The 26,965-nt window shown below is 49.3% G+C and overlaps 10 protein-coding genes across 10 annotated transcripts; 8 read left to right on the top strand and 2 right to left on the bottom strand.

Moving 5' to 3' along the window:
* Positions 1-3,283: 3,283 nt before the first annotated feature.
* Positions 3,284-3,625, top strand: BGZ61DRAFT_370065 (uncharacterized protein; the record flags this gene model as incomplete). Its single annotated transcript, XM_046241992.1, has 1 exon — positions 3,284-3,625. One exon carries the CDS (start codon positions 3,284-3,286, stop codon positions 3,623-3,625), a length of 342 nt encoding a protein of 113 aa, XP_046095882.1.
* Positions 3,626-6,400: 2,775 nt separating this feature from the next.
* On the top strand, positions 6,401-7,033 carry BGZ61DRAFT_593897 (uncharacterized protein; the record flags this gene model as incomplete). Its single annotated transcript, XM_046256809.1, has 1 exon — positions 6,401-7,033. One exon carries the CDS (start codon positions 6,401-6,403, stop codon positions 7,031-7,033), a length of 633 nt encoding a protein of 210 aa, XP_046095883.1.
* Positions 7,034-9,270: 2,237 nt separating this feature from the next.
* BGZ61DRAFT_154448 (uncharacterized protein) lies at positions 9,271-10,640 on the top strand. The gene has a single exon (XM_046237398.1). The coding sequence runs from the start codon at positions 9,591-9,593 to the stop codon at positions 10,368-10,370; it is 780 nt and encodes a 259-aa protein (XP_046095884.1). The 5' UTR covers positions 9,271-9,590; the 3' UTR covers positions 10,371-10,640.
* Positions 10,641-10,949: 309 nt separating this feature from the next.
* On the top strand, positions 10,950-12,928 carry BGZ61DRAFT_154445 (PIF1-like helicase-domain-containing protein). Its single transcript, XM_046237397.1, has 2 exons — positions 10,950-12,191; positions 12,263-12,928. Exons 1-2 carry the CDS (start codon positions 11,149-11,151, stop codon positions 12,807-12,809), a joined length of 1,590 nt encoding a protein of 529 aa, XP_046095885.1. The 5' UTR covers positions 10,950-11,148; the 3' UTR covers positions 12,810-12,928.
* A 655-nt stretch (positions 12,929-13,583) lies between these two features.
* On the top strand, positions 13,584-15,324 carry BGZ61DRAFT_403493 (FMN-dependent dehydrogenase). Its single transcript, XM_046243107.1, has 6 exons — positions 13,584-13,691; positions 13,749-13,985; positions 14,030-14,159; positions 14,205-14,279; positions 14,328-14,936; positions 14,986-15,324. Exons 1-6 carry the CDS (start codon positions 13,615-13,617, stop codon positions 15,016-15,018), a joined length of 1,161 nt encoding a protein of 386 aa, XP_046095886.1. The 5' UTR covers positions 13,584-13,614; the 3' UTR covers positions 15,019-15,324.
* A 122-nt stretch (positions 15,325-15,446) lies between these two features.
* Positions 15,447-17,268, top strand: BGZ61DRAFT_564930 (cytochrome P450; the record flags this gene model as incomplete). The annotated part of the gene is made up of 5 exons (XM_046255898.1): positions 15,447-15,512; positions 15,569-16,259; positions 16,320-16,556; positions 16,608-16,666; positions 16,812-17,268. Coding segments are annotated over 5 exons (1,491 nt in total), but the record flags the coding sequence as incomplete, so codon positions are not given.
* A 559-nt stretch (positions 17,269-17,827) lies between these two features.
* On the top strand, positions 17,828-19,805 carry BGZ61DRAFT_540026 (uncharacterized protein; the record flags this gene model as incomplete). The annotated part of the gene is made up of 2 exons (XM_046254856.1): positions 17,828-18,003; positions 18,638-19,805. The coding sequence occupies 2 exons, from the start codon at positions 17,828-17,830 to the stop codon at positions 19,803-19,805; spliced, it is 1,344 nt and encodes a 447-aa protein (XP_046095888.1).
* Positions 19,806-20,485: 680 nt separating this feature from the next.
* Positions 20,486-21,205, top strand: BGZ61DRAFT_540027 (uncharacterized protein; the record flags this gene model as incomplete). Its single annotated transcript, XM_046254857.1, has 3 exons — positions 20,486-20,498; positions 20,554-20,936; positions 20,990-21,205. 3 exons carry the CDS (start codon positions 20,486-20,488, stop codon positions 21,203-21,205), a joined length of 612 nt encoding a protein of 203 aa, XP_046095889.1.
* Positions 21,206-24,024: 2,819 nt separating this feature from the next.
* On the bottom strand, positions 24,025-24,587 carry BGZ61DRAFT_464890 (uncharacterized protein). Its single transcript, XM_046247517.1, has one exon. The coding sequence runs from the start codon at positions 24,313-24,315 to the stop codon at positions 24,073-24,075; it is 243 nt and encodes an 80-aa protein (XP_046095890.1). The 5' UTR covers positions 24,316-24,587; the 3' UTR covers positions 24,025-24,072.
* Positions 24,488-25,127, bottom strand: BGZ61DRAFT_370052 (uncharacterized protein; the record flags this gene model as incomplete). Its single annotated transcript, XM_046241990.1, has 2 exons — positions 24,488-24,838; positions 24,888-25,127. 2 exons carry the CDS (start codon positions 25,125-25,127, stop codon positions 24,488-24,490), a joined length of 591 nt encoding a protein of 196 aa, XP_046095891.1.
* Between the last annotated feature and the right edge of the window lie 1,838 nt (positions 25,128-26,965).

Genomic DNA, 26,965 nt, shown 5'->3' on the forward strand with positions numbered 1-26,965 from the left:
CATAAAGTCTGAGGTCCACCAGCACTTTACATAGGGCGACGGCTTAGCTCTGGGTGTCAGAGCGCGAACCGCCTCTAGCACCACTGACATGAGCCTGTCCGTCTCCTGCTATACGGTACCACCCGTCGGAGTGGTCTCTAGTGCAGCGGCGATTCGGACGTTGATTTCCTTCCATAGTGCATTTTTGAGTAGGAGTCGTTCCTGGGCCTTCGGCACCGGAAGCGAAATGTCGAACTCCGTCTCAATGGCACGATGATCGGAGCCATGCTCTGTACCGTGTATCGCGCATTTGACAGCTGAGGTCGCTAGGTCCTCGGATGCGAGGACCAGGTCGATCGTTGATTCATGTTCTCCACCTTGCCAAGTCTTCGTGCCTCTCTGGAGCAGGCTGCTGAGAGCAAACTCACTCATCAGACCGATGATTTGGTCTGCCTCGCCCTGTCTCTCTAGCGAGACAATAATCCACTACACTTGGACCTGAAAGTGGATGTAATGGAGTGGATTTAGGTGGATTTAGGTACAGTGGGATATTCCCTGACCCTGTACGGTCCAGAGTACTTATTTTTGTATATAATTGGCTATTAAATCGAGGTACCTGGACCCAAGTTAGCCGAGGTCGACCACCCCCACTGCTAATCTTATAACATTATACGAGAAACTACCACTATTGAGCGCGTTTTCTACAGATTTCCTCTTTTGTTTTTGCAAAAAAAAAAAAATTGTCGATGTCAGCCAACCAGCCAGGCTAGCCAGGCCAACAGCAGCAGCTCGAAGACCGTCTTTTTCGCCATTTCAGAGGCTGGAATTGGTCAGAACGCGCTCGTGATACTAGCTCTTGGCTGTGGGACTTTGGCTATGATATTCAACGTCATGGCTTACGCAAATGGGCTTGCAAGGACTGTATCCTCGGAAATCGTCCCATTATCGCGAGTTTTACCTCTTCAGGTCTCCAGAACGCGGCAAATCATCTATGGCGTGAGCACAAAACACCAGCACCTGAGGGAGAGAAAAAGAGCACAGCACAGCTCAAATCCGAAGGCGCACTGAAATCGAACCAGCCGACTATTGCCTCTATTTTGAAACTGGACGTCAACAAGCCTACGGAACAGAATATCGCGAATAACTTCATCTCACACTTTGATAAGCAACACTTTCAGCGTATGCTAGTCGAGTTAATCGTCAGTAGCAACCAGTCCTTTTCCTTCGCCGAGAACCCCATCCTCCGAGAAATCTTCGACTATTTGAGTCCCTCCGTTTCGATCCAACGCGCCAACTTGAGTGCCAGGGCTGTCCGATATAAGATCATTCAAGAGTATAACCGCCACAAGCAGAAGGTTATCGAGGTGCTGAGGAACTCCCCTGGAGCGCTTCATATCTCATTTGATGGCTGGACGTCTCGAAATAAGCTTGCCCTCTACGGCATTGCTTGATTTTTCAGAGATGAGAAGAATCGGCCATGCAAAATCATGATTGGGGTTCCAGAGGCTCATCGTCACTTCGGCTCAACGATCGGTGGGGAGGTTCTCGACGTCCTACACACTCTTGGCGTGAATCCAGAGAAGATTGGCTATTTCACGCTCGACAATGCTGAAAACAACGATACTGCAATGGAGGTCATTGGTGCTGAACTTGGGTTCGATGGCCGACTACGCCGAGGACGCTGTATTGGCCACACAATTAACTTGTCAGCCAAGGCGCTCTTATTTGGAAAAAACGCCAACGCGTTCGAGCAGCAATTATCAGGCGCAGAAGCGTTATCTGATACTGAATACGCTCGATGGCGGAAAAGAGGACCAGTTGGCAAGTTACACAATATCGTAGTTGATGTGCGTATTAGTCATCGGCTGATTTACTTATTCAAGGAGGTCCAGAGGGTAAGCGGTTTTACTAAATCCTATTTGTCTTATATTAATTCGGTATATCTAACAGGACGAAATTAATCGCGCCACCACCCTTAAACTCCGATCGAAGAAACCACTCAAGCTAATTATCGATAATGACACGCGTTGGCTGTCACAACTCTACATGATCCGCAGGGCTCTACGGCTGAAAACCTCTATCGAACTCCTACTGATCAAGTATAAGGCGCAATGGGAGGACGAAAATCGGTCTAAAAAGACTGGCCAAGTAACACAAGCCAAGTTGGCAAAAAGACCACGCATCCTCCGAGACGAGAATCAGCTAACGGACAAAGACTGGGAGGTTCTTTACCATTTGGAGGCTATTCTGACTGTTTTTGAGACCGTGGTAAAGACGCTTGAGGGTGATGGGCACATCCGCAGGCGTAAGCAAGGCTGGACTGGCTCCTATGGCAATATCTGGGACGTGGTGCTTGGCTATGAGCTGCTGCTTAACACACTGGAAGAATATAAGCAGCTTGCTGCTGATTTTCCTGATCCAGAGCACTTCCGCGTCGGAATCAACCTTGCTTGGGATAAGCTGGATGAATATTATCAGCGGCTGGACGAGACGCCTATCTACTATACGGCTATGGCGCTCCATCCAGCTTATCGTTGGGACTGGTTTGATGAAATGTGGGCTCATAAGCCTAGTTGGGTTGAAAAGGCAAAAGAGATGGTTGCCGACGTCTGGCTGTCCGATTACGCTCATCTCGAGGTTAGAACCAGCCGCAGCAGAGGCGACGACGAGCCACCGGCAAAAAGACCTCGGTTATCCAGGATGGCCTTGGACTTGCTGACGATCCAGCCGATGTCAGCCGAGTGAGAGGTTATTTTCAGCTGCTGGCAAGATGGTCTCGGGGTTGCGTACGAACCTAGATGCTGAGATTATCGCCATTGCCAAGTTTTACGCTCTTGGTACCGTGCTGGCCTTATCAAGGACCTAGATCCATAGCTTAAGTCACACCTTGAAAGTAAGCTGAATGGCGGTTGTGGGACTCTAAGCGACGACGAGCTGGCGCTTGTTGAGTGAAATTGGCTATTGGAGGGCGAGGACAGTGCCAGCGAGGTTGACGATTCATCACAGCAGCAACAGGCTGAAGAGTTAGTGTCCACCTCTGAAAGTGAGGCTGAATAGGCGCCGACGAGGTTGTGAATAGCCTCAAAAACCCACTTATAAATCCACTTATAAATCCACGTGTGTACATCCATTCCACTCCGGTCGAATATGTGCTACATCCACTATGTAATTGCCTAAAAATCGTACATCCACTCTACTTGGTCCCAAAGTGGAGTGGATGTAGTGGTTCCGACCCTTGCTTAAGGGTCATACTCCAGTTGGTGTTGTGATTGACAATGCTACTCGATGGCTTTCTCAACTCTCGATGATCGAGCGTGCCCTTGTTTTGCGGCCATTCTACGATTCCTTTGTCCAGAGAGCGTCAAGCGAGTGGAACAAAAGCAATTTGACGAAGACTGGTAATATCAAAAAGGGCTCGAAGAAGCCATTCTTTCTCCAGAATGAAAATTGCATTACTGATGACGATTGGCACGTGCTCCAGGCACTTCACGATATCCTTCTTGACTTCCAGTTGGTAGTTAAAGCCCTTGAGGGTGATGGACAGGGAAAACACCAGGAGAAGGCCGAGGATAACGAAGTCGAACCCCCATTGTCAGGTAAGTCTTGGATTTCTCGAGGCAGCTATGATTATTATTGTTATGGTTAACTCCTCCAAGGAACAAGCTGGGACCTTATCCATGCGTATGAATTTCTTCTCGAGAGTCTTGAGTCTGCCAAAAGAACAGTCGCCAAACTTCCAGATGGCCACCACCTCGTAGTCAATATCAACCTTGGTTGGCTCAAGTTGAACGAATACTACGAGCATTTGAACGATAGCCCCCTCATCTATGGCGCCGCAGCTCTCCACCCTGCTTACCGGTGGGCGTTGTTTGATGATCTGTGGGGGGACGATGAGGAAAGACGACTGTGGGTTACAAAGGCAAAAGAGATAGTCCAGAATCTTTGGGAGAGCGAGTACAAGGATCTTCAGCTTGATGATTCAGAGATCAATTTGCCTGCAAGTAAGCGGCTAAAGACCTCGAGGAACAGATTCACGGCATGGCGCACCCAGAAGAGAGGACTGGCAACTGGTGGGCTTTCTGTTAATGAGTCGCCCGCTCCATCATCCGGGTCTTCAATCACCAGTCAGGATCTTGATGAGTACGAGCAGTGGCAACGCGATATCGATGATTCTGATGCCCTTGTCACGGATCCTTACGATTACTGGCATATAAGGCGGCTTAAATACCCTAGGTTATCTAGGATGGCCTTGGATCTGCTTACTGCGCCGCCTATGTCAGCCGAGTGCGAGAGGCTATTCTCAACTACTGGCTGTATGGTCACAAAGAACCGTAATAGGCTAGATGCTAGTATAATTGGACTTTATCAGACGTTACGTAATTAGTTATGTGCTGGCTTGAATAGTTTGTTAGATAGAATTCTAATAGAGCAATAAGCAAAATGTTTACTTTATCCGAGGTACTATATATAAGCAGATTATAATTGTGTGGATTTATTTCCATAAATATGGAAATAGATCCATATGGATCCATATCACCCATTCCACCTGGCGATTATTAGTCAGCATCCATATCCACGCCATATTTCCGAATGTGTCGTGGAGTGTCATGGATTGCAACCCTGATTACCGGTATGCCCGGGTTTCCTGCATCTTCCACCTCGCCGTCCCCTCGTCTCCGTCCGTCTCCCCCGATCACCACTTTGCTGTATTTCCTGCTCTATCTGCTCAGCAATTTCCCTTTGAGTCCGGCACTCGAAATTGTACGAACTCTTCCACCCGGTCTCGAGTCACTCTACAGGCAAATGATGAAGCACATCTAGTAGCGGAAAATCGGCCCGATTAGAATGACTAGCGGGGGTAAACTAGATGAGGAAAAATAAACTTCGAGACAAAACGCGGCCGTCTATCTCAGCCCAAGGTTAGGATACGGGAGTCGCCGATTTTCTTGTAATACTGCTTCGCCCACAAAGATCTGTCTCAGGAATTGAGACTATCGGGGATAACCGAGCTCCGCTTTACTAGTTCGGGCTTGAACTTAGATTACTGTTGGATTGACCCTCGGGTGACGGAATAAGGGCCGGATAGGCACAATCCTCTGATACATCAATATCCTGATCTTATGTTAGATGTTGGATCCGTTACGGTCAATTCAATCTGATAAATAGGGATCAATACAGTGATGATGATGTTGATGATTGCTTGTCCTCGTCATCCGGATCGGTCGGAAGAGGGGTTATCATACCCCCCCTTCTGACTAAGGTCCTGATATCAATCTATCAGAGGTTTCGTTATACAGGGTCATGTTCCAACATTAGATTGTGGCTGTGTATTGCATCAAGGAGGTTATTCAGGTATCAGAATACTGGGATATCTGCATCTATGACTGAAGATGACAATAAAACCCCACTCTGGAGGAACATGGAGACGGGAGTCAACGAGAACAAGAACAAAAAGAACAACCAAACATATCATCAAGAATTGATCTACATTTATCTGGCTATCTCGAATCTTCACTAAAGACACACCGCGTATCCAACATCTTAGTCATAGAGGGGGGTGAGATTGACAGGAAAAACCCCTCACACAAAAGAGGGGGCCGGAAGCAAGCAAGAACATCATCAATCAATACAATCATCATCTTTGGTCTCCACTATCGTCTTGATCACTATTGCCTAATTGACTTGGCCGTACCGGATCCATCAATTACTATCCTCTCTTACTGCTGGTTAAATGAATAATTCAGCAGCTGAGCTTAGCACAGCCAAAAGTAATAGCCCACCAGCTGAACTATGAGGCTGCTAGTATGATTCAGAAGTTTAAAATACGAGAACGTTACGGCCCGGATAAACGGCTAATTACATGGATAAATAGACTTACCCACTTTTAGTCACACTAAGGAGCATCCGACAGCTGTTTTTCCCCTACTCAGGGGTGCTTTATGTAGCACTGCCCCGAGAGGACGGTTCCGGTCCAGCACCCCTGCACGCATGGTCTTTACCGTGCCGAGGTTCCAGTAAAAGCGGGACTGAATCCGGGGTCAGCTGCTGTCTAAATCCACGTACACCGTATCCCGGGTTAGCTTTAACTAAAATAGTTGATTCTGAGAGTCATTAGCATTGCTTTGCTAGATTAGACTTTATAAAAATACGACGTAATACGGCTTCGATATATGAAGGCACCTAACTATAAATGCTTGAATACATCGCCATCAAATTGAAGCATTTCGAACAATCTCATCATTCTCATTGCCTTCAGCCCACCGCCCCCGTCTTCCACTCAAGTTAAACCTCCAAGCTACCCATATTAACTCCGTAAGGCTGCAGATCCAAAGTTCCATTTTACATGACAATTCTGACAAAATCCTAGAAAATGCTGCCAGTCACAATCCTCCTTCTCGGCTCTGTTGCCCTTTCGGCAGCGATGCCAGCCGCTGATCCCGCGGCTGATATTGCCTCCACCGCCGAAGTTGGTGTGCCTCTCGAGTTTAGTCGATCGTATACCTCGGAGGAACTCAAAGACCTTGCGTCTCAGTTCCACGCCAAGCGCGACGCTGTACCTGACGATGGGAACAAAGACCCGGTCCTCGTCAAGCGCACCACCAGCAGAACCGCCACTGTCAGCGGTATATTCCAATGTCCCCGTGGCGGACAGATTTCCCGCTCGATGAGAGCCCGAGCCACCCTTGAAGGTGTCACAAGTGCCGGGTCGGGGACCGTGCGCTTTGAGGACTTGCTCAACGTCGACAGCTGGTCGTTTGGAGACCAACTTCGCTTCCACGCTCCAGAAATTGTCGAAAATGTGGCCCGCCATGGTTTCTGCCTCTCTTTCGGCAACACTATCTGTGGATATTGGCTCACGTCTAACCTTCAAGCGGGCACTTTCGGCAATGGTGGTCCCGGGTCTACCACTGTGGATTTGACAGACTTTGATCCGGAGGCCCCCTTTATGGTTGAGCATTGCATCACTATTAGCGGCGGAGCCGGCCAGTGCCCTACGGCGTCAAGCGGCCAGACGCAGCAGTGCACTCGCCAGACTTGGAGCGTGGGTCTTTGAAGTTGAAGACTTAATTACTGGATGTGGGAGAGGTATTTTTCATTCTTATAAGACTGGTTTATATAGTGGCTGTTTCAACAACGGCGTCGTTTCCATAGGTATCTCATTGTTTACTTTGAAATTATATATTATCTCTAACTTAAGAAAGACCCATACCTATCTGTAACCTTGGATACTCCAGCTTAATTTCACTCTTTAAGAGATGTAAAATACTGAACTTTAAATATTGAGGTTGTAATCTTATTTAGGCAAATACAGGTTTGCTTATATATCTTTCAGTAGTGAGTCTGACAGTTCTGGCTTAATTATTAACTACTTTCTATGTTAAGTAACTTAAGAAAGGCAAAAGGGAATATATCTGGTTATAACTAATATTTAAAAAAAATAAAAATAATTGCGCCCCAGAAGACTATTAAGGTATATACTTTAATAATATTTATTATAACAGAGCTAATTTACCACTACTTTAACAGATCTATTACCCCTTGCCTATTCCAATCTGTAAGGTACAAAGACACTCTAAGTATATTACCTCCAATCCTCGCACGGTTCACTAGCATCAGAAGGCCTATAACACTGAAGATTCATTCTGGCTCATCCGACATGTAAGATATTAATAAAATATCAAGGGCTATCTGTTGTGAACGGCCTCTAGTAACTGTATTCCAGCTATCTAGTCCAGGATGCTATTTACATCAAAGATGAAGAAGAAAGAAAGAAGTGTCGGAAAGCTAGCGTAGCACTCTGATATTAATCGTGTATATTATATTGTATATGAGAAATCGTTCCACAGATCAGGGGCATTTGGGAACTTCTTGTTAGATTGGACCATGCACCCGGCATCAGACCGGGTGGGTCATGTGATCAGTTGCCTAGCACTTTGCCACAAGGCTTAGGAAGCAGCTTCTAGCTGATTCTACACAGCACAGAACAGGTATATAAAGCTTGCTCTGATACCTCAGAATAAGAAGAGAGGAGGAGAATACACATATACAATATAATATACACGATTAATATCAGAGTGCTACGCTAGCTTTCCGACACATCTGATCAATTGCTCAATTGCTCGACCATAGGCTATTTTAAGCGGCCCAAAGCACCCGACATCAAGAGGCTGAAGTAGGTGAGATGAATGAGGTGGCATACAAAGCGTAATGATGTCGTTCTCTTCACAATATTTCTCAAAGTCGACGGAGTGGTGACTTTCGTGCCCATCGAGGATTAGAAGACGATAGCGGCCGATCGATCGATCCTTTGTGTGCTGATTAAAGTGCTTGAGCCACTCAAGACCTGTCTCATTGTCGGTCCAGCCATTTTGAGTTGTTGCAATAGCCCAATCGCCCGGGAGGTTGCTTTCTTGGTACCAGTTGGCGAGGTGATATTGGCCTGCAACCACGATAAACGGCTGGATCGCCCAGCCTTCCGCATTAATTGTCTGAATGACCGTAACCCATTCCCGGTTTCCAGGCTGGACTGATTTCGGATTTCCACGTCTATCTGCGCCTGTGACGACCATTCCGCTTGCGATAAGGCCCATCATAAAGCCGGTCTCATCAAAGTTATAGATATCGGCTAGGTCGATACCATATTTCGCGATTGTATTCTCCACGAGCCGAAACCAATTGCGAATAATAGTTGGATCTTCGCATTTGGCCCTCTGATAGTTATATTTACGAAAAAAACGCGTCTTGAGCTCTGGTTGTCGCCTGACTAAGTTAGAAGCCCAGCGCTTGCCGACCGGTGACGCGTCGCGGTCAGCGAGCAGTCGGTTGGCCATTTCTTCAACACCACGCAGTCGCGGGGGAAATCCTCGTGAATCTAGGTCGAGAATAAATTGAACAATAATCTGTTCCTCGAGATCGGTTAGTCGACGCGAATTAGGGATAATATCGCCTCGAGAAGGTTTGCCATGATGTCGGTCATAGAGGGTACTAGGCGGGACTTTGTAAATCCTCGCGGTAGGGTAGACGCGTAATTTTGGATCATTTTGAAGAGCCTGAAGGGCAAGGATGATATTTGCCTCTTTACTTAACTGTGACATATTTGGTGGTTGAGAAATAATTGATTGAATAAAAAGAAGGAGAGTTGAGGGATTTTTTCCGACTCGCTTGTATTTCCGACTCGCTTATCATGTACGTTATAAATATTATAAAATATAAGACCTGGTTTTTATTATAAATCTACTAAAATTCTATATATTACTATTTTTTATAGAATTTATATTCTATTATTTAAAGCTAGAATACAAATAAGAAAAGTAGTAAAAAGGGCTTTTTTGTCACGGGCCAGGGCCCATATCCTTGCGGCTGTGCCGCAAGACGTACGAGGCTCGTGCGCTCCAGGGACGGGAAATCGTTCCACAGCTCAGGGGCATTTGGGAACTTCTTTCTTTCTTCTTCATCTTTGATGTAAATAGCATCCTGGACTAGATAGCTGGAATCCAGCTACTAGAGGCCGTTCACATTTTTTACATAGTTAAGGGTGGACCACATTTTTGTGGCTGGACCAGGTTTTTGTGACCAACCTCGGAGAGGTTGGCATACGTGTAAGCCCCACAATGCCAACGGGTAGCCGGTTCAACAAGGCCCTAGCGGTTGCCTTGCGGCACAACCACGACATTCGACTCCTCGTCACGGTCACATCAAGCCTAGCCATGAGCTATTACGCCACGAATTACGCCACGAAGCTAGACACGCCGTTATGGAAACGGGCGGCGTTTATGAAGACGGTGTGGGAAAGGATGTCAGCGGACGTCGGGGCCGAAGGCCAAGTAGCGCATGACGACGAAGCCCCGAGGGCCGCGCAGGTAAATAATAAGGCCAGGCAATTCCTGGCCCGAACGGCAAACCAGATCTTCACCAGCAGGGAGCTATCCGCCGTGGAGGTATGCAGCAGGCTCCTCGGTCATCCCAACCACTACTCCAGCGTGGAGAGATGGCAGAGCATTCACCTCAATACGCTGTACTGGGCGGTCTTCAGGAGGTGGCGGGGTCTACAAGACGCAGCCGGACCGGAGGCTCGTCTGCGAGCGGCCCCGGAGACGATCAACATAGCGCAGTCTGGTGTGCATCTTTCACTGCTGGAGGCATACGCCGGGCGTGGGGCTCTATTGGAGGACCTCTGCTTCTACGACTATGCTAGCGTGATTCAAGTGCGTCGGGTTGGGAAGCGGACGAACGTAGACAAGCCGCAGTATTTCCCCTTCGACCAAGACCTTGTCAATGGAGAGAGATGGATCCAAGAGCTCCTGAAGGTAGGGGCGCAGTACGTCCCGGTGCTCACCGGCCCGCTCAACCACGACCTGGATAAGCTAGACCCAGGATATTACCAACGGTAGGAGAGGTGAAGAGAGAGAGAAGGCTCGTCGAAGAGCTAACGGCATACAGAACCGCGGTGGTCCTCCTAGCACTCTTTGTACCTTGGCAACGCTTCACGCGCCTGGACGAGCTCTACGGCTACCGCTATGCATCTGGTGAGTACCCCTCAGTCAAAGACGTGTGGCAAAAGCTGTCGGAAGCCATACCGGACCGGGTGAAGGGGGTGGTTAGCAACATTAAGCTTCTGCACAAGAGCGCCGAAGATGCTAAGAAAGACGCGGCGTTGTGGGCTAGCCGCAGCGAAGGTGACGAGGAGAAAGAGCACGAGCCGGCGGAGGACGGAATAGCCCCCGGCACCCCTTGGCGACCGCAGAACACGGACTTGAGGTACACATTCCATGACGCGGTGTATAACCTGCACGGCGATCAAGGCATTGCCAAAGACTTCCCCGCACTGGCAAGGCTGCTACAGGCGCTCGAGAGAGCCAGCTTCTCTGACCCCGAACCGGACCCGTGGCGCGCGGACACGCAGTCCGAACATCAAGCGACAGTAAAAACGATGACGAAGCCCGAGATTGGCATGGTACGGGCGGCCCAGCTGCGGCTCCACAGAGCCAGAGTGCTAGCCATCGAAGGGGATGATGAAGTTGGCGAAGACAAGAACGGCGACGAGGCTGGTTTCGGTCCCGGCGATGATCAGTATTTGTTCCCACCTATCCCGGCGCCCAACCTAACCCCCGCTCCAGCTCATACTTGGGTAGATATAGCACCTGGCAGCAGCTTCCTCCTGGTCGGAACATGATAGGCAAGCAGCGAACGCTAAACCGCATGCAGAAGATCGTCCTCGGCCTCATCTGTGAGGCGATGGACAGAGCGGAGGAAGTGTCAGATATAGCCGCTGACGGCAACGAAGGACACACGGTGTGGGAGCAGCCACCTCAACATCTCCAATACATAGGCGGAAGCGGCGGCACCGGGAAGTCTTGGCTCATCGAGACGCTGAAAGAGGTATTCGCGGCGAAAGGGTCGTCGAAACGTATTGTCATAACAGCTACGTCCGGGACGGCGGCGGCAGGGATCGGCGGTAACACCATCCACTCCGCGCTGGGGCTAGCCTTCAAGGATCAAGACGGAGCCGCGATGGAAAGCCTACCATCCGCGAACCTGGAGAGGAGCCGGCAGCGTTGGAGAAGGCGTGACGTGCTTGTGGTCGACGAGGTAAGCATGTTGGGACTTAAGACGCTCTACGAAGTAGACCACAAGCTGCGTGCGCTCCGCGGCTTCCCACACAGGCCGTTCGGCGGGATACCGGTGGTGGTCTTCACGGGCGACTTCCTCCAGTTCGGACCAGTACTGCAGAAGGGTCTGCTGAGCCGGGTCGACCCCAGCGACTGCGGCAAGGGGCTGCGGAACCTCTCGGATCGTGCGACGCAATATCGATGGCAGCAGATCCAGGCCAAGACGACATGGGAGCTGTTTACCAACGTGGTGATCCTAGAGGAGCAGAAGAGGGCCGAGGGCGACAAGGAACTGATAGGGCTCTTAGAACGCATCCGGACAGGCCGACAGACGGCGGCCGACCTGGACAAGCTCAACTCGCGATACATCCCTGACGAGAAGCTCGACTTCACGGGAGGCCGGCGCGCCATTATCCCGCTCAACCGACACAGGTGGGACCTCACGCTCTGTGCCGCCCTGGCCTTCGGCGAGGAGCACGGCAGGAAGGTGTCCCTGTTCATGTCCGATCACCAGTGGAAAACCCGCATGCCCAGCGAGGAAGAGATGGAGGCCGTAGTGCTGCTCGGAGATGACGCGCAGCTCCCCATCCCAGGCATCTTTCCGTACGTCGAGGGCATGCCCGTCTTCGTCAACCAGAACAAGTACCTAGGGCTGAAAGTAGTCAATGGAGCAGAGTTCACGGCCGCCGGCGTCGTCGCAGACGGAGAGGTAGAAGAACGGGTGATCCACGACCGGCTGTCCGTCTTCCTCGGGCCGCCAAGCGGCATCCTTCTCCAATCGCAGGACACGGAGGGGCTTTCCCGCACATACCTCCGGGTACCCTCATGCTAGGGACAGAGACTGTGCAGCTTGACAAAGAAAAGCACGGCAAATACGTCTGTCCGCGACTTGCAGCCAAGCGGGAGTTTAAGATGGGGCTGACGCGTACGGGGCTGCCATGCACGCCGGGCTTTGCGCTCACTGACTATAAGGCGCAGAGCAAGACCCTAGAGAAGGTCCTGCTCGGGCTCTATGGGAGAAAAGGGACGAAGGGATACCCGAGCATGGAGAAGTGCGACGTGCTTAGCTTGTACGTGCAATTGTCACAGTGCAAGCGGTTGCGGGACATACGGCTTGTACAGCCAATCCCAAGGGAGCACTTCGAACAGGCGCGGATGTATCCGGAGCTCACTCATAGAAGGGGTCGATCGATTAAAAGAGCTAGCAAGACAGACGGTTGAGCGGTTTGAGGTCAGGCATGGGAAGCAAGGTTAGGAGGCAATCTCCGTTTCGTTCACAGTAAAAACGGAGAGCGGACCCAATCAGAAGCCATTTTATTAGCCTATCAGAAGGTAGCTAACTTTGCAACCAATCAGAGGCCAGGGACGGCCGGGGACTCAGGGTGTGAAAGGTCGGGCGCGAATAAGAAAGACCTTCCTAACGGAAGGCATTCGAAAAACTTAAGCATTGATGTAGAGTCAGCCTTCGGCTGAATTACCCTGATTAAATTGACCGTATCGGATCCAACAGCAGATTAACTGGGAGCTGGGCTGCTTGTGTAATTGCATATTAGACATCATCAAATTCTTCAAAGCCATGCACAATACGCGATGCGAGAGCGAACTCGAGATCTGACTTTTTCCCCGCCAATTAAATTACGGTCCATACGAAACTCTCGCCCCGCTTAAACCGAACATCGCTTGGGGATTACGCGTAATTATTGCGAGTGCCCCCCCAACAACTCAGAAAGTATAATCCTTTAGTCTTGATACACGTGACGTCGCACATTGTAAGCTTATTTCTTTTGGGTCTATGCGAGAACGAGGCGAAAGACACGGACTGCTAATTGTACAAGATGATCCGTAGATTAAATTACAGCACCTAGATAACGAGAACGAGAACGAAAGTCATGCTAGAGAGGTAAGGAATTGTCAGGGTGGAGACCATGGTCTCTCTTCTTGTATCAGTATAAGTTCATCTTCTTCCCATTCACTTCGAGTCAAGCACGCACAGCTATTCAATCATACAATCTTACACTTGGAAGCCATGCATGCTTTTCTTCCCTTCTTCTTTGCCACTCTAGGTTTGGCCGCTCGACCATTCCTCAATGAACCGGATACTGGGTTGTTACCTTTTCGCACAATCATAACAGACATACATCTGATCTGACTCTTAAACAGCATCGAAAGTGCACTAAAACTCCCCTCTAACGGGTCACTGCCTTCATTAAATCGCATGCTTGGACTTCCAGACTTCGACTATTTGGCAAGAAAGACACTGGACTACTCGGCATATGCATACGTCTCCCACGGAGCCGGAAGTGAGTCGTCTTATAGAAACAACTTGGAGGTCTTCAACCGATTTCGTTTTCGTCCCCGCGTCATGGTTAATATTACCGATATCGATGCGAGCTTGAAGTATGAACACCAGCCTATCTAGGGGTATTTACTAACTAGCACAGGACGTCAATTCTCGGACATGAATTCGATCAGCCCTTCTTCATCAGCCCATTTGCTTCAGCGGGTCTGACCAATGCGGTTGCAGAGGAAGGCTTGGTTAGCGGGGCAGGCAAACACAACGTACTCTACATTGTGAGAAACCCCGAACCTGCGAAAATCCGATATTGACTCCAATAGGCATCTCAAGCTTCGACACTTTCCATGGAGGAAATATCAGCCTTGAAGAGTGACGGTCAGGTTATATGGCAACAGGTATGGGCACGAAGAGTTTTCACCAGGGCGGAACTAATTGCTTCGCAGATCTCTCTAAGGAATATTGGGAATGAACCACCTCTGGATCTCTTTACCGAGATTGAAGACGCTGGTATGAAAGCCATTGTCCTGACGGTAGATTCAGCCGGTGACAGAACTGCCTACCGTTCCAAGAGAATGTTGCCAGACCCAAGTAGGAGCCGCGATCCCAGATACACTTTCATGAGCTGGGACTTTTACAAGGAACTTCAGAACGCAACGTCTCTCCCAATTATTCCCAAAGGCATCCAGACGGTTGAAGATGCTCGTAAAGCGATTGAAGTTGGAGCACCAGCTATTTTCCTCTCTAACCATGGTGGACGCTCATTGGATGGCTCTCCTTCGCCTCTGGAGATTGCTTGGGAGATATATCAAGAAGATCCCGATGTTTTCAAGGAGATCGAGGTATATGCCGATGGCGGAGTCCGGTATGGTACCGATGTTATGAAGCTTCTTGCGCTTGGCGTAAGAGCTGTTGGTCTTGGGCGTCCTTTCATGTACGCCAACCTCTATGGCGCCGATGGGGTTTCTTGGGCTATTTCTCTTCTTGAAAAAGAGGTGACCAGCGTTGGGGCTAACATTGGTCTCTCTGATATCGGGAATATTAACCCTTCTTTTGTGAGTGAGACGAGTGAAAACGCAGAGCGTAATGCTAACTCAGGGTTAGATCAAATTGACCTCCACGCAGTGGAATAGCTGAGATTTCAACCTTGGTCGGCTTTTCACTGTGATGTGTCAGGGGGTTCGACCTTCCGCCCCGGGGGGCGGGGGCATCTGAGCGTCGTATATTTTCCTTGAGTGTTTCTACTTCTACGCGTCACTAGTTAAGAGTCGAGTGCGGGCACATTCACGAGAAAGACCCGCTGGCTTAGAGCCCTAAGGGTACAACACCATAGATAGTATTGGAGCTGCGGGTAGGAGTTGAGCGCTACGAAGAAGACTATCATACCTCTATCTTCGGGTTTGCAATGGCCGCGATTGATTCAATATATTTATTCCGAGCTTGCAGGCCTTCTGGAATACCTACAGGCTATTACATCGTTCCCGGCTCTTTCTAGCGTTGTCGCGCTTTTCTTAGCTGTGCTGGTCTATCACTCCTGTATCAAGACGCGGGGGCCAACACCAGCCCTTCCTGTCGTTGGGAAGCCAGGATCACACATCACCAAAAATGTCATTTTGGAGGGTTCACGCAAGGTGAGAGATGAACAACAGCTGTACTATTCATAACAATCCCCGGCTAACCATCAAAGTACCCGGATTCGCCCTTTATCCTCCCCATGTCTCCTCCCATCGTCGTCCTGCCCATCGGCATCCAGGATGAAGTGCGAAACCTGCCCGAGTCCCGCGTCTCCTTCACGCAAGAACATCAGCGCAACTTCTTCGCCCAGTATACGGGCATTGGTGACCATCGGCCCGAAATGATCAAGGCTATTCGCATCGACCTCACCAGACACATTGCCAGCACGCTCCCGGCTCTTCAGGAGGAAGTGCGATTCGGTTTCGACAAGGAATTTGGCGACTGCAAGGAATGGTCGCCATTTCCGGTCTATCTCAAGGTCCTCCGCGTTGTCGCCTTGATGAACGGCCGCATCTTCGTGGGACGTCCTCTAAGCCGCGAAGAAGAGTGGATTCAGTCCACCATCAGCTACACCATTGATTGCGTCAAGGCTCGAAATGCTATTCGAGAACATCCCGTTTGGAAGCGAAGATGGATCACCAGGAGTCTGCCCGAGATCGCCAAGCTATCCCACCATCGAACGCGCGGTGGTGAGATGCTGGAACCTATGATGAAAGCCCAGCTGTCAAAGCCGTCGTTCAAGGAGAAGCTGCACAACCCCGAGTCTGGTGATGAAGAGGGCAACTTTATCGAATGGATCCTCAAGTACACTCCTGAAAATCTGCGGAACGATCCCGAGAACCTGGCTGTCAACCAGATGGTTTGTAAGTGCAAAACTGGCAAATCTTCTTCCTCCCTGGCAAATTACTGACCTTGGTGATTAGTGTCGTTTGCTGCCATCCACACCAGCTCAATGGCTACAACTCATACTATTCTTGACCTTGCGGCGCGACGCGAGTACATCCAGCCTCTTCGTGACGAGATTGACGAGATCAAGGTCGCCGACGGAGATGAGATGGATGGCGACGGCTTTGTGAGACTCAAGAAGGAGAGCATCAACAAGCTTCGAAAGCTTGACAGTTTCATGAAGGAAAGCCAGAGGTTTTCGCCTCCCATTTACAGTACGTCCCCATGAACTGAAAACTCCTACGTATTACTTCTAACAAACAAAGCTTCCGGAACCCGCATCTGCACTTCTGATATTCACCTCTCTACCGGCCACACTCTGCCTGTGACGGGACAAGAGCACGAACGAGGTCGAGTGCGACTTGGGCAAAATGATTGTTTACAAGGAGAGAAAGAGATTCCTAAGGAAAGCTCTGACTTAAGCTATTTACACAATTTCATAAAGTGAGGCTATTCATAAAGTATGAAAGTCACATGATCGTTCCCTCACACTGCCCAAGGGCACTCGCATCTGCTTCCCCTCATTCGCTGTGCAAACTGATCCCCGAACGACCACGTTCTCTCCCGAGTACAACCCGGCAGGATACACGCCGCCTGACCAATTCGATGGCATGCGCTTCTACAACCTGCGTAATATGCCCGGAAAGGAGAGCCGTCACCAGTTCGCCACTGCTGGACCGGAGTCGCTCACCTTCGGCTACGGTAACCATACCTGCCCTGGCCGATTCTTCGCTAGCAACGAGATCAAGATTATCCTGGTCGAGCTCTTGATGAACTGGGACTTTAGACTGAAGGGTGATGTCGAGCTCAAGGGCGGTGCGGAGAAGAGGCCGCCGAATGTCGAGGTTGATCTGGTCATCACGCCAAACCCGATGGCCATGATGGAGTTTAAGCGCAGAAGAGCTTAAGCAGAGAATTCACTGAACGCTAGATACCAGATGGTTGAGTAGAACAGTAACTTTTTACATATTCCCCCCCGACATTTTCTTTGTTTGACAATGCGTCCAAATGCCTTGACAGGAGAGGCTAGCGCAGTCCATAATTACCCGTAGGGTCTTACTAAGTGGCTCCGCCACTTAGGGACCCAATAGAGCCACGGGTCCGTACACTCACGGGTCCTCTATTAGTCAGCATAACCCTAACCCTCTGCCTTGCTGCCTTTTCCGTCTCCCTTCTGCTTCACCGCCTGATACTTCATCATATCTATCCTTACTTACTACTATTAACAAAATGAACTCTCTTCCTCCTCAACAGTGGTATTCATCACAAGAAGATCTTATTCTAGATCTCAATATCTGGGCAGCAATCGGAGGCTATAAATTTATAACCAGAAGATCAACTACAGAAAGGTCTGGTCGACTTACGGTTACCTACGCATGCAATCGATTTCGCACTGGCTGCCAATTTTCAATAGTAGCCAAGGAAGAATGGAGTGGAAATTGGCTTCTTAAACATCGAACCGAAGCTCGATTTTGTCAACACAATCATGAGCCCCAAGGCAAACCACAAGACAAGCGACAAGACGAACCACAAGACGAACCACAAGACGAGCCTCAAGCCAGGCCGCAAAACAAGCGACAAGACAAGGGGCAAGATGAGCCACAAGATGAGCCGCAAGATAAGCCAGCAAAAAGACTACCTACATGTAGCAAATGTCATATAGTAGGCCATAGAAGAGGTGCAAAATCTTGCCCATTAAAATACAGAAGCAGCCCTTGATAGTTGTGATGGAGTGGTTATAGGCGGTCAGCGGTGAGGCGAGAATATTACAGTGGGTGTTGCTGACTAAGCGTAGGGACCCGTGGCTGTACGGACCCGTGGCTCTATTGGGTCCCCGCCACTTAGTAGGGCCGAAAAATCTGGAACAGTCAGAAAAAGTTAGAACACCCCACCACTACGGAAGGCTGTAGGGGGCAACTCGTCAAAACCCTCCCCGGCCTGACACCCCCCAGTAAATCTCCCTAGACTAACCCCGGCGTGTGAAGCGAGTCCCGCTTAGATGAATACCTCTTCTTGGCGGCTCGCTGGTCCCAAAGCAGTCAAGTTGGCGAGGGTTGATCAACTGGCGTACGCACTACTGAGGCTCGGCGCCGCACCACTGCCATAGTAGAGCTTATCACTACATACGTAATCTGCCGTTCTCATAGCAGCGTCGTATTCGTAGTGTTTACACAATGCATTGGACGCTGATCTCTTACATTCTTCCTCATAGTTGACTGCCTCACTCATACGTATAAGAGAGCCCTCATCTATCCTCTTCCCTTCAGTCTCACAACTCCTACTCATCATCCCTTAGCAACATCATCTTTACATCCTTCATGACTTCTCTAATTACTGCATTCTGCCCCTCAGGCCTGGGTTCTCATACAAGCATTCGAGCGAAGTTCATGAGCGCCCAGGCCTGCCCTCATTGTAATCAGGGGTTCCAGCCTGTTGAGTCCATTGATCTCACTGCTCCCGACGATGACAGTACCGAAGAGTTACCAACATCCCCCCCTCCTCCTCCTCCTCCTCCTCGTCCCCCAATACGTCGCAGAACCCGCGGGGTACTCTCATCAACAACGATCCCCTCAAGACGTTCAGGCTCAATGCCAGCTGGCTATGAACGGTCCACGCTCTCAGCTATACAAGGTCGCCAAGAGAGCATCGCACATACACGACGCAATGACCCAATGGTTGTTGCCATCCAAGCTTCCTTTTGGGTTGCTAGTGGAATATACGAAATGGTCGGCGATGTGAAGACCGTTGAGTATCGCAGCCCTCCGAGAAGCGCTTGTAAGACAATGGGCAATGTTGCATTCGCTCTCTACCGCACATTTTCGTGTCACAACGCAATGATCCGGTATATCATTGAGCAGCTAGATCCAGCGCAGCTTGGCAAGCCATGGGAAGTTGTTCACAACGTTGAGAGGAGCGGAAGCTCGGCTGGTCCTGCAAGGCTGCCCGAAAAGGCATACTCCTCTACCAGGCTGTATGACCTCTTGTCGCAGATTTCTTCCGACTTTGAAAGGGAACTTAGGGGTAGTAAGGTAACTCTGAACTTCTGGTGCTTCTTCGAGCTTGACCCTCTGGAAATGCCACCAACGAAGTCAAGGGGCAAGAGGAACTGGGAGTATGCAACTGATGCCGACTCAGAGCCATGGACACCAAGCCCCAAAAAGAAGAAGTTTACTCCGCGCAAAAAGTCTGTACGCCTCCCAGCAGTCAAAGAGGAGCCCGGTTCTGGTAGTATTGTTGTGAAATTGGAGGGAATCAAAGCGGAGCCAGGCACGCTGGGGAAGACAGCTGTCAAAGAGGAGGACAAGGAGATTGATGTTTTCTCTGATGCTGAAAGGGAAGCAGCAGCATTATTTGCTGAGATTGGTGTCTCTGAGAATGAAGAGGAAAGGGTGGAACAAAGCCTAACAAAGAGACAGTCCGGTCGCGTGCCAAGGAAGTCATGGAAGGTACAGCAAGAGCCTTAGTTATTGTGTGTTACAGGTTGTGTCTTCTTCATTATTACTCTGTATTATTAGATCTCTTTGTATTTACTCTCTTTACTCTCAATCAAAGCTCTTTCTTTTGTTGTCAAATATCTGCATTTGTGTGGACCATCCTTTGAAGATTTATTAAGTATGTTCTTTATCTATGATCGTAAAATAATTTTGTGCCTCAACTGTAATAACAAAGGCTCATTATCAATGCGTGTTACCCTTCCTTTGCTGACCTGCCTACTGGCCTCATACGTTGAAATGTTAAAGACTCTACGAAGTCATTCATTCACAACCCAGAGCGAGTATTTATAGCCTCAACCTCTTCCTCTCGTTTCCTCTCTATCAACAACATCAACACCAGTTCACACTCTCTCACGCCTTTCTCCCTACAAATCACTACCGCCACTAAGAACTCAACACCATGCCAACCGCAGCCCGCAGCAGAATTCAGGCGAAGGTCACAAAGGACCAAAAGGCTTTCCTTCGGAGTAGAGCCTACCCAATGCGCGAGCATTGGTGTATCCCTTGTTTTAGTACCGCCCTCTCTACTGACCTGGCTGACCTCCGGCGTTCTGTGGATATGCACTACAAGTCTATGGATCGTGTAAAGAATGACTGCAATCAGCTCACATCAAGCACATACAAATGTGACTATTGTGAAGAGAAGAACCATGTCTGCATCAGGTAATCTCCTTTATCTAGTCACCTACTTGTACCGCATTAACTGACCTTTCGCTAGAACCCCTGAGCTCCTCCTCGGAACTGCCTTTGACATGGACCGACTCCTCTAGTGGGCTGATGAGATTATCGAGGAAGAGGAGGATATCGACCCCAATGACCCCAGCCGGGCCCCAGCCTGAGCAAGGCGATGCTAGAGTCTTTCATCTCAAGCGGCGCACCCGCGCTCGACTCGTCAGGGCGACAGCAGACCTTCGTCAGTCTTTCCTCAAGATTGTGAAACAACATAATGTAGAGCACGGTCTTGAGACTTCGGCAGGAGCAGATAAGAAGAAGAAGCGACCGGCAGGCCGAGTCCCGGCCGAGTACAAGAACTTCATGGCCTTAAGTCGTCAGCTTCGCATGGCCGAAATTGGACCAAGGCCGAGTGTGAGCCCCTTACGTGTACGTACATTCCCCTGACCCACCTACCTACGATGGACCTAATGAGATAATAGTTCCCTGTTGCACAGAAAGAATGGAACGCGGCACGACTTCTTCGTTTGGAGGATGGCGATAATGGCTACTCCCTTTGGCAAGTTGCTTTGCGGGCATTCCGACACGAGGTTCAACGAATCCTCGAACAAGATGACCCTAAGCGAACCCCAGCCCAGACCGCTGCCCTTGTTCAGGAGAGCATGCAGTACTACCCTGATATCGCTGATGTGTATTAATTGGTGGTAGGAATGGTGTTTTTATTGTGGGAGGCATTTGAGAGTTGTATGACTTACATCGTATCTTGTAACTGGCTGTTCATGTATCTGGAGATTGCTTCAGTAGTTAGTCCTTTCTTGCATTATAGATTATATCTTCTTTGCCTTCATTCTTGCTGCGCGGTGATGGCCCCAACGAGGGAAGAGCCGGCCTCAATTGACTAGATACTTAAGAAGAGGCGAAGGCACGCTGCCTTCCTTCGCAATAGCACGCTGCCCTCCTTTGCGCAGCCGCGGTGATGGCCTCAGCAAAGGGGTATATAAGGGCTATTGTGAACCAATTCCCTCGTCAATAAAAGGGAGATGTAACCTTCGTGCGGCGTTTGGTCTGACGGTCTGGCAACCGGCTTTTCGAATAATGCACCGCCGGCCCGTCTAACCGGCAAGCGAAGTAGTCATCAATCGAACCGGATTCAATCTGGGTTGGCGAATGTATTCTGTCCAAATCGGGGGCTCAAGGGGGAATTGTCAATTCGGTCTGTCTCTGGGTTCTTCGGGGCGCGTAATACCAGGTGACTAAAGTTCCGTAGAACCTGGCTTGGTTACCAGTAAAGACCAGGTTAAATACCAATTCGTCCGTAACTTTTTTTGGTATTTGACGGTGTGGTGTTGGCGGTGCGACGATGCCTTGCGAATGCGTTGTGAATAACCTCAGGGGTCGAAGTACAGCTTAGTGCGAACACTGCCGAAAAGATCAACAACAGTAATTCAATTGACAATACAGCTTTCGGCGCTAAATTCTCAAACCCTAGGGCTCGAATTCTCCTTTGTGTTGGTTTTTTTTAAGTTATTATTATGGCGCGCGAGGGTGAGGGTGTGTAATGAGGAAAAGGAGCGCAACGGTGCGAGGGCACGCAATGAGGAAAAGGTGCGTAAGGTGCGAGGGCGAAGGTGCGAAATGAGGTGAAGCTATGCAAAGGCGTAAGGTGCGACGGTATATGGTGATGATGCGTGAGGATAAGAAGGGATAAGAGAAAGAATAGACAGCTCAATACTTACATATATATAATACGCAACTAGTAGTTAACCTCCTGTTCTTCTGCTTCCAAGAGACGAGTCTCAATTCCTTGCACATCAATACCATGACCTCCGAGATGGCTTTTGAACCGATCGAGACCACCAGTAGGCGACTCCAAACGGCCAATGGCTGGGGCTTTGTTCTCATGGATGTGATTCTGAAGATACTGTCGCAAAGCAAGATACATAGACAAGCATGGTGTCTCTGCAGAATCACGACCTTGGTCCTGTCCTCTTTGTTCCTCTTCCCGTTGTCGTCTTTCCACAAATACATCACATACATCCATTGTGTCGTCTGGGAGATATGCATCAAGGTCGTAGGGATCCGCGGCAAGCATATTCTGTAAGCTCTCGAGGCGGTCTTCAGGAATGATCTCGGCGAAATTCACAGCCTGGTGAGCCTCGGCTTGATGGTAGAGCACGTAAGGTTGGCCAGGGATAACGTGTGGCCTGTTGCTCTGCTTGCGAATGTAATGTGCGTTCCACATCATTACAAACCTTGAGAACTCGTCGCGTAAGACTGGCATATATATATAGAGCATTGCGATTCGGTCGGCGAGGGAGTCATTAGAGAAGCGGCCAGTCTCTGTCAGGGTAATAAAGAACTTCTGTTGATTCAACAGTTAGTAAGTTAAAATACTAAGCAAATGAAGTAGAACTTACCCGCCAAAAACCGCCTCTCCCTCGAGAGAAGCGAAGCCACCAACTCTCAATCTTCTCGTTACTCGTACTTTTGCCATAGATCCAGCAATCATCCAATGTGACATCATGCTGAATACCATCGCGTACGCGCACTCGAAGTTGAGAGAGATAAAAGTGTGCGCCCGCCATAAGAACAGTCTCTCCACCACGGTCAGACCGGACGAGGTTTGGCATCTTTCCTCGCTCAGAGAGAACACGGAGGTACTGGCCTAGTACACTGCGCGATGTACCGGCTGAGATACCAATATAAAACCAGGGGATGTAGCGAGAGTATGCATCAATTGAAGCGTAGATCTCGAATCCCCAAGCCTTCAGCTTGTCGTGTGCATCAATTGACCAGATGAAGTCAGGCCCTGGAGCCGTCCATCCAACACGACGGTACCTCATTGTGTTCCAACGGTCTGTGACGCTCAAGGGGTAGAACTCTCGGAATGTCTCATAGAGCACTGACCGGCTGAGTGAATGCCCGCTTTGGCGCACATAGGTATAGAGATATGTTCGGCCGTAGGTATGGAGGAATGTGTTGACCTTTGACTCGGATTCGTAGAATTCTCGTAGTTTCTCAATCTGAGGAGCAAGCTGTTCGATGTCATCTTGGCGGCGCCAGAGTTGAAGTTCTTTGCGTATGCGTGCGAGGCCAGTCTTGGTGATGAGGAAGCCGTCTGAATGTAGTTGGAGGAGGAGCCAGTGATCGTTGAGGACTTGTTGAAAGAAGAGGTATTTAATCCGATCTCGTAGTTCAGTTGAATCTTGCGTTATTGTTCGGAATGAAGTACCCCATCTTTTGAGGTTGCGGTAGAGGGTTGACTGGCTAACCTTGAGGTTGTAGTCAGATGCGAGCCTTCGTAGAATCTCGGCATCTGTGAGTCTCTGATGGGATTTCCACTCCTCAATTTGAAAGCGATACACAGAAAGGTCGGCACTTGGGCGGCCTGCTGGGCGGCCTGTTGGTTCACGAGGCATTGAGGGCTGTTGTGAGACGAAAAGGGGGTGGGAAAATCTCTCAGGGAAGAAGAATACCTCTTCATACTTAGTCATACAGCCCTCGTAGCCGATCATACTAGCCTTGGTTGGTAAGTGTGTTTTGGGTGATTGATCCACTTCGTAACCTATACAGAGGTTATCATGAACATTCCGAAAGGGATTACAGTAAAGAAAGAGTAAGTGTATATAAATGAGTTATTCCATCTTGTTAATCCTACAAGATAAAGGGGTATCAATTTACTAGAGCCTCCTACGCCATGTAGACCAAGATAAAAGAACAGAGAGAAATCCTTGTCATGCTCGTCATTTGGCTGTAACAGAAGGAAGGTCAGAGAGTAACATAAGAAAGTGCATAAGAAGAAAGTCATACCTCCTCTCCTGGCTGAACTTGACTGGCGAGCTTTCTTTGTGCGCTGGTGTGCAGCGTTAATGAAGATACTGATGATATGGTGGCATGCCGCTCTGCATGCCTCTCTATCCTCTGGATCAAGAGACTCAATATCATCAAAGCCAACTGGTTCACTTGCACCATCATCATGATTACCAGCTTTGCGCTTGGTGGATAATTTGGCTACCCATTATTAACAAGAGACCATAAGGAATAGAAGGGAACTTACGTGATTCAGAGCGCGAAGAGAGAGAACATCCTAGACCCGAGCGATTCCAATCGCAATTGCTACAGATCTTCGAGCTTTCTGTTGTGATACAACCGATAAGAGCCCCCTTGTCTTGGGCGCACCGATCACAACTCTCTTCAGCTTCAAGTTCTTCCCCAAAGAGATGACGGATCATCGCATCAGAGTTCTGACTTCGAGTGAAGTTCAATACATATGGGGTCGGCTGGGCATTCCGCATATCATACCGGGCGCGGATTTGAAGCTCGCGGACCGGCTGTACATGTTACCATACAGAACAAGGAGGGATTACAGGTGAAACTAACCTTATTGAGACTGAGGAGCGGGAAAACTCGAGAGGAACAGTTCTTCAACGCATTCATCAGTGCCCAAACTGTCAAGTCAGGGTTTGTGGCAGGCTGGCGAGCTTCATGGTTAAAGACACGTGTCTTGATGCCCAAAACCTCTTCAGGTAAGAAGCGGAGTCTACTAGAAGGGAACCCAATACCGATAAGGGAATCAGGGTCTGCACTTGCCGAAGCACAGTTACTGTTCTCTGTAGCCATTGGAGCGAACTTGGAGGGAGTTGTGTGGGCGTATGTCAACAGAGTCAGCAGCAAGAGAAAAGTTCGTCTCACTAGTGCCATAGCAACACCAAAAAAACGACAGGGATATAAGATGAGGTTACGGATATTACGATCGACAGGGATAGTGTCAATGCAGACTGAAGAAATATTCTCTTAGTGAAGGGGGTGAGGGCCTACAGCTCGGTGTGTCCGCAATGAAATTTTGGCCGGGGAGGGTTTTGACGAACTGATCCCTACAGCCTTCCGTAATATCCTATTGCTACTCAGCTGGCCTCTCTTCGGCTAGCGTCCCATTGGTCGCCACGACAGCGATCGCAGGGTTTAGATAGGTCTCGGTTTAATTTGAAGAAGGAGCGGAGCCTATCCCAGGCAGCCGAAAGAGAATGTCCTAGTGTCCTCTACAGGCCGGATCAAACTGATTCTAGATCTACTCTGACTTATGTGATAGAGTTTATTTAGACGAGCAGCACTAAACCCGAATGCTGCGTAGAACCCACTATGGAATTGTAGCATTTGCTATAATTGATCAATCCTAATCTACCACTAGTATACTTTCATTTCGAGTACTCTCTGCGTCGGGCTACAGTGGGCCAAGATCAATATGTGTGAGGTCAACGCATACGAGAATGCAGTCTCCTTTTTGGTCCTTTAAGCTCTCGACGCGGACTTCTCCGGGTAGACCGGCGACCTTGATCACGCTGACTTCGGAGATGGTTGGGAGAGAATCTGCCATGCTCCTATTTGACTTGTGATCATGGCTGTCCCTAATAGTCGGATCACGCTGAGCTGAGATGGGGACACCCGATAAGCCTTTTTGGTTATCATTTCCATTGCAGGTAGTCGACCGGGAGATATCAATCAGCGTAGCGGCTCCCCTCAATGTCCTACCATAATCGGTATCCTCACCAGAGTGAAGCCCTTCAACAAAAGTCAAAACCGGCATCTCAGCTTGACAGTATAGGCAAGCATGGCTCTCATCGTATGCCCCATGATAGGCATCATACCAACAGGACGTACAGTATGCATGACCTTGGAATATAGTTAGTAGTGTCTATAGATCCTTTCTTCTTACCTTACCACAATCAGTGAATGTGAAGGCCTCTAGCGAGTTGATTCAACTAACTAGTCCCTATGCTGTTTACTTTCAAGATGAAGAAAGGAAAGAATCTAAATACAAACTGGGTGCGTGAAGACGCGTTATATCTTCTTTAATATAGAAGATTCGAGAATCAACTCGATGGCGCTGTGGAGAAGAATTCGGGCTTGGCGGCAGAGCCGCCAGCCAAGTGGGCCTGACCCGTTACAGGAAGCGTAAACGGTCCCGGAGGGCGTCAGTCACTTCCGTACGACCCTCACGTTGGAAGCCCCAGATTCGAAGAAAGCGCTTCAAGGTAGTATCGGAAACAGGAACGTTCAAATCCGTCCGGAGCCATTCGCATAAGGCCGCGTTCGTCCAGCGTAGTTGCCATTTCCCACGGATTTGTTCCCGGTAGGGCTCGAGATCGATCCTCTGTCGTGGCATTATATCGGCGTGTTCGGGGACGTTCGGGGGCGTATAGAAGATATTTCAATGAATAAATAATAAAATGTTAAGATAGAATCATATGCGTAGGGGAAGGAAAAATAAAGAGCATAAGGTCCATTTCTGGGCCGTACGGGGGCGAAACCCCCCATACGGAGCCGGACTATCTGAAATACCGAAAGACCAAAACGGTTATGAATGAACAGGAGGAGTTCACATTTCCGAACAGGCCTGTTCGTCCATTCCCCCCCCCCCCCCCCCCCCAAAAAAAAAAAAAAAAAAAAAAAAAAGTCTG

The sequence above is a fragment of the Ilyonectria robusta genome (genome assembly GCF_021365365.1).
Source record: "Ilyonectria robusta strain PMI_751 chromosome Unknown BGZ61scaffold_39, whole genome shotgun sequence".
Lineage (NCBI taxonomy): Eukaryota > Fungi > Ascomycota > Sordariomycetes > Hypocreales > Nectriaceae > Ilyonectria > Ilyonectria robusta.